This window comes from Fulmarus glacialis, unplaced genomic scaffold (genome assembly GCF_000690835.1).
Source record: "Fulmarus glacialis isolate BGI_N327 unplaced genomic scaffold, ASM69083v1 scaffold31897, whole genome shotgun sequence".
In the NCBI taxonomy this organism is placed as follows: domain Eukaryota; kingdom Metazoa; phylum Chordata; class Aves; order Procellariiformes; family Procellariidae; genus Fulmarus; species Fulmarus glacialis.
The window spans coordinates 17,641-26,902 of record NW_009221809.1 but is presented as its reverse complement, the minus strand read 5'-3'; the positions used below and the strand labels follow the sequence as shown (position 1 = coordinate 26,902).

General features: G+C 41.0%; 1 protein-coding gene across 1 annotated transcript; it reads left to right on the top strand.

Moving 5' to 3' along the window:
- Nucleotides 1-983: 983 nt before the first annotated feature.
- Nucleotides 984-9,010, top strand: AGK (acylglycerol kinase; the record flags this gene model as incomplete). Its single annotated transcript, XM_009581240.1, has 4 exons — nt 984-1,081; nt 3,329-3,399; nt 6,649-6,733; nt 8,465-9,010. Coding segments are annotated over 4 exons (392 nt in total), but the record flags the coding sequence as incomplete, so codon positions are not given.
- Nucleotides 9,011-9,262: the final 252 nt, after the last annotated feature.

Here is a 9,262-nt window from a genome sequence, read left to right as displayed (position 1 = left end):
ATTATTATTTATTAAAACTGTAACTTTTTCAAGATAGTTACAGTGATATCTGCCAGAAATACAACAGAGTAGTCCTGTCAGTGCCTGTGGTCTCATTAAAAAAAATGCATTTGTGAAGAACCCAGGGCGTTCCCTGGACTCACAGTTGCTTACCATTGCTATGGAAGCCTCCATAGGTGATACTTGGCTCTTATGGGCGAGCTTCTTGAAACCTTCCTCCTGTAGAATGGCTTCTTAGTGGGCTGGTGAGAGAGGAGCAGCCCTTGTTTTTCTGGGCAACAACAGGGCAACAAATGTTACTTAAAAAAGAACAATAAAACTTGGGCCATGCAGAAGCCTTAAGTTTCTCCTAGTACATTAAATTTCTTTCTGTACCATAAATTTTCTTCTGTGTGCTCTGTGAGCCTCTCTTGGGTTGGGTTGTTAGCTAGGCAGTGCATGTGGCAGACTGCAGAAGGAAGGGGAGCTCATATTTTACGCAATCTGGAGTGATGCAAAGTCCTTCTCATTCCTTCTTGGCTAGCAGAGGTGATTTAGACAGAATTGTGGACTAAGTGACCTGTATACAAGAACTGAACCCTAGGGTTTCCTCCTATGGAAAATACATGTTACCACTGCATCCTGAACATTGGATTCCTGTTTTTTTGGTAGCAGTGCTTCGTGTGTTTTCTAAATGTTCCTGTAATACTAGCCCAGGAGATCTGTTAATCCCTGGGTGTAAGGACTCACAGGGCTGCCACGTAATGTGCTTGATAGTCTTTCCTGCTACTGTGTGAATACTGGTGGTATTTTTTTCTTTCCTTCAGTACTTCCAAAGCTCCCTTTTCCTTTTTTAGGATTTTGATGTTTGAAAGAAACAAAGCTAGTGGTCACAATGGGTCAGAGTGATTTTTGCAGATTGATGTTTCATGCTTCATAGCAGTGAAATGATGATCTGTGTAATTAAATTCCACTTAATGATATCTTCTCTTCTGGATTTGCAGAAATTCCCCAGGAGGTAACCCCGGAGGACTGGGAAGAACTGAAGCTATCCACCATTGAGCTTTCCATTGCAACTCGGAACAGGCAGCTTGATCTGACAGTAAGACCATAGTATAACTGGATTCCAAAAGCTGCCTGCTCACAGAGTTTTCCTTTCTTGCTCAACTCCCATTCTTATGTCTATATAAATAAAACTTACTACCCCATGCAAGGAGGGGCCCATGACTGAATCCAGGAATGGGCAAGTTTCAGAGCCAGTGTAAAAGCACTGGAGACCCATGTAAAACTGAGATGCAGTGGGATCAAGAACAATTTGTATAACAAGAAGGTTTCACTAGCCAAACAGAAGCTTTAGGATTGCCCAGGAGAAAACAAAGCTCAAAATAGGCACTCCTTTCCTTCTTTACCCATGGGAGAGTGATCCTATTTTATAAATTGGTGCTGGTAGGAGGCTGTGAGCCTGAATGTCTTCCTGGAATCGTAGCTTTTTCCTCTGTCTTTTGGCTTACAGAGCAAAGAGTTAAGAAGAACTGGGACAAGAGAAAGGACAGGGACTACACTGAATTAAAGGACAGGAAACGCAGGTGGTTGTGAAAGAGTGGAACCAAGGGAGCAAGGGAACTGTTCCTGTCATAACCTTCTCAAAATGCTCATGCTGTTCATTCACTGTTTTAAAACCTGTCTTCGGCTTATATCTGTGTTTTGGTGCAATTTTATTGCTGTGAAAGCTATTTGGATAGATGTTGGTCTTTAATTTTACTGGAAAATGCTAACACAGTGATCCTGTACTGGTGAGCTGCCCTTCATGTCTTCCTCATGACTGCAGGAAACCACTGCCACTGCACCCAGATTAACAGGAGGTGTTGAACTTATTGCAACGTGTTTCTTGCTCAGAATTCAGGTTCTTTAAGAACTTGAAAATTTGTGTTACATTGGTATGTTATCTTTGTAGAATCAGTCAAAAAAAAAAAAAAAAACAAACAGACAAATCTAGTCTTAAAATTTCCTCCTGTTTTCTCCTTAGAATGTACCACATAAGTTTTAGTTTCTTCCTCATCAGTGGCTTATGATTTGGACCACCAGTGTCCTAGTAATGGTAAAAGCTAGACAGAGACTACCAGGGTATTTGGTTTTTTAGTGGTTTCTAGATGGCCCTTGAACAAAACAGTTTTGGTTGCTCAATTGGATTAGAGTCAGTGATGTAAAGTAAAAACAGACCTACCAAGAACTGAAAAACTATCTCATTGCCACAGACTTATGCCTTCAAGATGCACTTTAATACTGGTATTGAACAAAGAAGTGATGTAGGGTTTTTGGGTCTCTTGCATCACCTAGAGAAATGGACGAGTTTATGTTAGGGCAGTTGTGCTTTTCTGTTTCTAGAGCTGGAAGTAGCTTGATACTGCATCTTTTTTTCTACAGATATGGACCCCTTACAACTGCTTTTAACTCCTGCTCTTGAAGCCATTGTCCCTGTAGCCATTGAAGCTGAACAACAGCTCTCTCAAATCGATACCAGGGCATATCTGCAGAGTACTATCAGCTACTCCTGTCTTTTTGTCTCACCTGAGATTCATGCCTAGACTGCCCTGATCAAGAGAAGCTGATAAAGCCATACAGGTGCAGCTCAGACAGTGCCAAGCCTACTTCTGCAGATACAGCAAAGGAATAAAACAAGTTATACTAATAGATGCATTTATTTTTACTTTTGTCATTTTGATTGCATCTGCACTAGGCCTTTTCCAGGACAGAAATCTTAAAATAAATAAATAAAATAAATAAATGAAAAATGAATTGCATCTTAATCAAAGTTGCTTTCCTGGCAAAAGCTTTACTGTATACTTGGTTTAATGGCAGGCTGTAAATAGAAAAGAAGCTAAGTAAGGAGTTTAAAGGAATTATATCAAGAACACTTTGACTTCCAATTTGTATTGTTTAAAATTCTTTTACTGTAGTGTTTGGTGGCCAAATGTTGCATCATTGTACTATTGCTTAAAGTCATGAAAGACCCATTGATTAGAAATATTCGTGAACAGAAGAAAACCGAAGTGATCTGCTATTACTGTCTTTAATAAGTGTGTGAAATGTAACAAGAAGCCAAACATGTGAATCATTATTTCACTTATTGTGGTATTTATTGTTGAATAGTCATCAATGAGAATTTACTATTTATAATTTATAATCAAAATCTCAAGTCGAGAGTGGAAAAAAGCATGAAATGCAGAAATGCGTCTTCTGCCTCCTTTTGTGGGACAAAGGACTGGGCATTTTGTGAACATATTGCAGTATCATGGGTGTGGCATTTTGGAGTGTTAACTCCTTCATTTCTGAATCTTTTTTTGCATAGCGCACTGAAGACTTCATGGATATTTGCATTGAAGCAGATAGTGTCAGCAAAGGACAGTTTGTAAACAGAGGGTGAGTATGGGAAGGCTGCAAAAAGATGACAGAATCTCTGTATGAGTCGGAATGCTGATTCTGACAAGTGTGCTGTTTTTCTCTGATCTTGTGCTGCAAAATTCAGAAGCAGAGGACTGCAAAGAAACACCAGTCAGTAGTGTTTCATGAGGATTAATGATTCTGTTCTTTAAAGTTCTTACTAATTTTCTCTTTCTGGAAATGAGGCAGAGCAGTCTACCTGGAGTTCTTCCTAGCTTCTGAGTTTGCTATACCTTGCATCTTTTTCCCCATTGCTATTGATCAGTGCTACTTGGATAATACTGTCATAATCGAGTTTTATAGACAGCCATACAGACTTATCCCCAGAATCTTTTATCCCTAGCTGCTCAGTGGATTGAGAGGCGGGTCACAGAGCTGATATGTTTGTACTAGTGGTACCTGGAATTTTTGAACTCTGTGATTAGACAGGACCTGCTTCTAAGTGAAGGGCTCCCTTGACTCAATAACTCTTGTGAGAAATTAGGTCTGAGCTGGAAGAACTTTTGGAAGATGAGAATTTAAACAGGGACTTTAAGAAAATGTATTGGTGCTGCTTGCACATGTAGTAAGAAGGCTGCAGGTATGAAGAAGCAACATGTAGAGAAAGAGTGAGCATGTATTGCTTCCTTTGTGCTTGGAATGTTGCCTTGTGCATTTGTTCCTCCTGCTCTCACCAGACACAAATCTGAGCTGCTTTTTCCAGCTCCTCCATACTAGCAAACACACTGGCCCACTAGCAAACACATTGCATCTTCCGAGCAGTTTTTACCGGCAACAGATTTTCCTTCTAAATCCAAGAGTGCTCTTCTGCATGTTACCTTTTTATTTGCGAATACTGTTTTCTAGTCTTAGAGCTCCCTCTAGTGAAATCAATGGAAAGAGTTCAACACATTTTTACCTGCTTGTCATCACCCTAATAATTCCTGCATGTATGTCTTGTTTATGATACTAATAGCAGCAGCAGGCCCCTTATTTGAGCATCCCACGAGCCTCAGTGGGTATAGGATCTTCTGATCTACGGATAGATGGTAGGTCAGGTTACCACCTGCAACTGCTTTTAAATTGCATGAGCCATGTGGACCATAGGTTGCTTGGGACTGAAATCTTTGCTTTGAAGGCTACGGAAGGAAAGAAGGAGGAGATTTTCCCATTAGCAGCGAGAAGAATCTGGCCTCTTAAAGGAGGGAGGCAAAGGAGATGCTATGCTTAGTTGTTGGACACTAACAGAAAAAATGTGGATGAATTTGTGTGATTTAAGGGAGGGGTATTCGAGTGTACACACACTGTAAAGAATGTCTCTCATGTGGACTGGACGAGCTTCACACAGTAGTATGTCGCATTTTCTGACTGCAATTACACTGTCATGCAGAAAAAGCCTCTGATGAGAGGTAACATGCCCTGCTGGCTAGAGCTAATTAGAGGCAGTACCACAAGTTTTGAGCTGCTGTTCAAGCAAAGTTCAAAGAAACAAGCTCTTTTGATTAAATAGTGCCCAAAAGTCTGTAGGTAACAAAGAAAGAGAAAGAGGGGTGTATGCGGTGGGGGAGCAGCGGGAGGGACTGGTTAGTCCTACAGAGAGGAGTCAGAACAGAAAAATGCCCTGTTTTTGCAAGGCAAAATCAGGGTGTTCAGAGAGGCTCTTCACCGCACAGTGCCCTTTGGCAGCTAGGTTTGAATCAAGCCCATTATTAGAGGCTCCCCATTGCCTAGCACCAACAGGGTTACTCGTTGGAAATGTGTGAAGAAGCTCTTTCTTTCTTCTTTTTTAATGCATAGTTTTAAACTCCACCAGAATTTGGGGGGTTGAAAAGGTTGAAAATACCTTATCAGTGCGGATATCAAGGTTTTTTTATATTGAAGAGGGCACTGACACGAGCTGATCAGAACTGATGGATCACACAGAGGAAACCACACATCCAGCAGGAAACTACCATGCAGGCTCAGGCAGCGTGTGGGGGGCATGTGTGTGTGGGTGCATCAGAGTGCTGGAGGGCAACTGCTGTTGGATTTCAAAGAAAGGAGTAGGTCATCCCAGGTGTATAAAAGTGCCCTCCGGCTGTGGGTCAGATTTGTGTGAAGAAGAGCACCTGCAGCAGGGGGAGAGCTGATGTTTAAGATAAGGTGGGGGAAGAACAGGTGGTTACACTGTAGTGCTTACTAAGAAGTGCTGGAGGGAGGGAGCGGAGATGGAGAGTGTAGCAGTAATCTGCGTCCTGATAGCCAGCTTAGATTCTGTATATGAAGGTACGGAGAGCTGTCACTCTGGGGCATGAATACAGTTACCAGCTACATTGCAGAAGACTTTTTTTAGTTAGAGAGTCTTACTCTGAGTTATTTCACATTGGCAGCTTCTGGAGATGAGAACTAGTTTAAAAATGTGTGTATTATCTTGCAGTAGGTGGTGTGGTTCTCTCTCTGCCTGTATTTTTGTAATTCAGAGTATGGAGTGGGATAAAACAATCAATTGGAACTGTTGCTGTTAGGCTTTGGTCTTGCTCCTGCTTCACGCTGCTGTCTTGATTTGAGTAAGGAGCAGAATCAAATGGAAATTATTTCTGATCCTTTTATACTGTGTCACTAGAGACGCAATCACTGCAAGGGGACTTGTGTCTGTTTGCTTCTACCAGCATTCTCCTTTGACTGATCTTTAGTTCTATGTCTTGTCTCTTTTGAGCTTCCCTTGACTCCATAATTGCATCTGTGTAGAGCCTCATTTACCTTCGTGGACCAAAAAATCTACTTGCTCACCTGAGTGCAATATCTAGGACCTTGTATGTTAAACTTCGAGCAGGTTAAACCTTAAGCAGAGAATCTTGCTGCTTTTTTGTACAGCACTGTATAAACTGACAGTATTGCATGCCATCAAGGATTTATAATTTGTATTGCATGGAGTATGTTTAATTCCTTCGTATTCACTCATTAATCTTTTAGTATATATATTTTTGATTAAAAACAAACTGTGCTGTATGTTCTAATATATTCAGTGAGCCTCAGAGCTGAAGCTGGTTGGAGGTTGTCAGTGCATACTGTTATATGTATTGATGGCAGCAGAAGAGATGTCTATTTTACTTTCTCACAGTCAAACTCACAAGTATTTGTATATACATATAACCTCTAAGTTTACCAAATGCATAGTGACTTACCAACCCACCATGACGTGTCATCCCTAAAGATGGTTATTTCCTAGAGAATCATCTCCTTACCTTACCTCTCTTTTTGTTTGACCAGAAGTCAAAAGATGCATGATCCACATACGTGCCCTGAAGGGAGTCAGTGCATCCAAGCCAGCAGATGCATCTTGCAGCTTCCAGAGGTGAGAAGCTGCGGGAGTCGGAAAATGCTGTCACTTTATTTCCTCATGCCGGTTCATGCTGCACTTTAAGAAATCACTACTACAAATCTGGGAGGTTGATTACGCTGCCAGTGAGACACACTGTTTTTCAGTGCGGCAACTCAGTCCTCGACTAGGAGACATGTACGGGAAAGTGCTTTCTAAACCAGAGGCAAAACTTTATTCTGCCAGTAAATGGTGACCTTTTATGTAGACAGCAGTGGTGGTTGTAAAGGGTCTCTTACTCAGGTGCATTGCATATGCATACCTTCTTCTCCTTAGTATTGAAGGCTGAAATCCTTGTCTACATTTTACCCTAGAAGGGATTGTGCTGTAGAGAAGATAACTATTAGAAGCTTTGTGGAGATCAAGGAGGGTGACACAAGGCAGTGGGGCTCAGATAACTACAGGGAGCTGTCTCGAAACTTTGAATAGATGAGGCTGAAAAAGAAGCCAAAACCGTGTCTGCCTGTGTAGTTTAGGTTAGTCTTTTGTTGCCTCTTAGAAAGAAGAGGCTGTTATTGCAGCCTTGGGGAGGACTGTTTCTTGGTTTTGCAAGGACATGAAGTCAATCTCATAGATAATTTCTATCTTCAATTGATCTATCATTCAGCAAAAGAATTTCATATTAAGAGAGAATAGAACATGCCCAAAGGGGAAAAAAATCTGTGGCTACGAAGTGAAAATCATGAATGATGGTGTCATTAGCCAGCATCCTAATACTTGTATCAAGCTCATATCATGGCAGTTTTGTGATTCTGAAAGAATATTCTGGAGTGCTGGCTAAGTACAGCTGAGCTATAAGTAAAGGTTGTGGTATTAAATGAGCTCTTCATGCTGCAGCTGCTGCGAAGACATTCAGAGTATGTGTGCATGGCACACAGCAGTGCTGTTCAATTCCTTGACCCTAGCTGTCATGAAGGAACTGGAGGCAGCTCGGATGAGTCTCACCAGCTTTGCAGAGAAGCGGGATATGTTGATCCAGGTGGACTGCTATACCTCTGACTTCCAGGACCTATGCTACTTTCTCTAATTTGTTGTGTACTAGTTCACTTGGAGCTAGTTTGAGTATCCATGTAACATAGCCCTACCTTGAGTCAAGTGCATGCAAAGCAGTCACCAAATTTGTTTAGGTAAGCTCAACCTCCCATTTTGATGAACGGTTTTAATCATTGGTGACTTTATCAGCGTTAAAGAAAACGCTCAAGAAAATTCTACTGCTGAGTCATCCTGACCCGTGAATTACTTTGCATCTCACGTTTCAGATCAATATAGTAAAACAATACCAAAAGTTGTTTGTAACATGGATTTAATAGGAGTTATTTAACAGGCACTTCTGCAGATTAGCTTGTGTCACCACTGGCAGACCAAGATCTAAGTGCATGTAATTGTAGTTCCAATAGCAAAGAATCCTTCAGTATAAACAATGTGGGTCATTAAAGCTCCCTAGCATTTAATTATCACCAATTAGCAACTAAGTGAGGTAACATCTTATGCAACAGACTCTTAATATATTATGTGCGGTGAAGGATAGCTCTCACTGTGTTGTTGAGACCAAACTGGCTGGAAGGCATAGGGAGGGGCCCATCTTGGTTAAGACTCAGCTAAGTATTCAACTGTAGTCTATTAGTAAAATCAGGTACCAGTATTACAGCATTGCTGAAATAATCTGTTTGATGTTTAACCCTGATCAGCACTGTTGTCTGTACACAGGGCACTGAGGGATCCTTTGGCATTGATAATGAGGAGTATGAAGCTATGCCTGTGGAGGTGAAGCTATTACCGCGGAAACTCCGGTTCTTCTGTGATCCCAGAATGAGAGAGCAGATGCTCCATGCAGCAGTACAATGAGAATTCACGTCAAAAGGGGCCAGTGTTTACCAGTCTTATCAGGGACTCTCCAAGGCACATGAGACCTCACTGACTTGATTAGCCCCACCAGACTAATAAGCCATTTGGCTATTTTTATGCACAAGGTACTTCCATTGGAAGCTGATTTGGCTAGTCTCAAAGGGGTTAAAAATGCAAATGAAAATTCTAAGAAATGCATGTTAACTTGATGGCATCTTTTTTTCCCCTGAAGAAGTCATCAGTGTTCCATTTAGAGCACTGCAGGCTGAGTGCTGTGTGCCAGATGCTACTGCTTTAATGCAATTGTATATTAAAGTAAAATGAAAGCACACCTGTCCTTGTGTTTTAAGAGTTTAGGTCTACTTTACCTATGTATAGATCTCGCAAAATCTGGGATGTTGGAAAAATATATTTTTGGGGGGTAATGCAAAGGAGGTCTATGAAGTGTTGGAATTGCCACATTAAAACAGGTGGTTGGTTATCTACTCTGTCACAAAATAACTTGGAGATTGGTGATACAAAGCTTCAGAGGAAGTTTTAAAATTCCCCATATGTATCTGAGTAAGATATTTATGTTATTTTTTTTCATCTTGCCAGATTCAACAGCACAGAGTTCCAGTTAATAATATAGTAGAAATATATTCCTTTGATCAAGTTTAG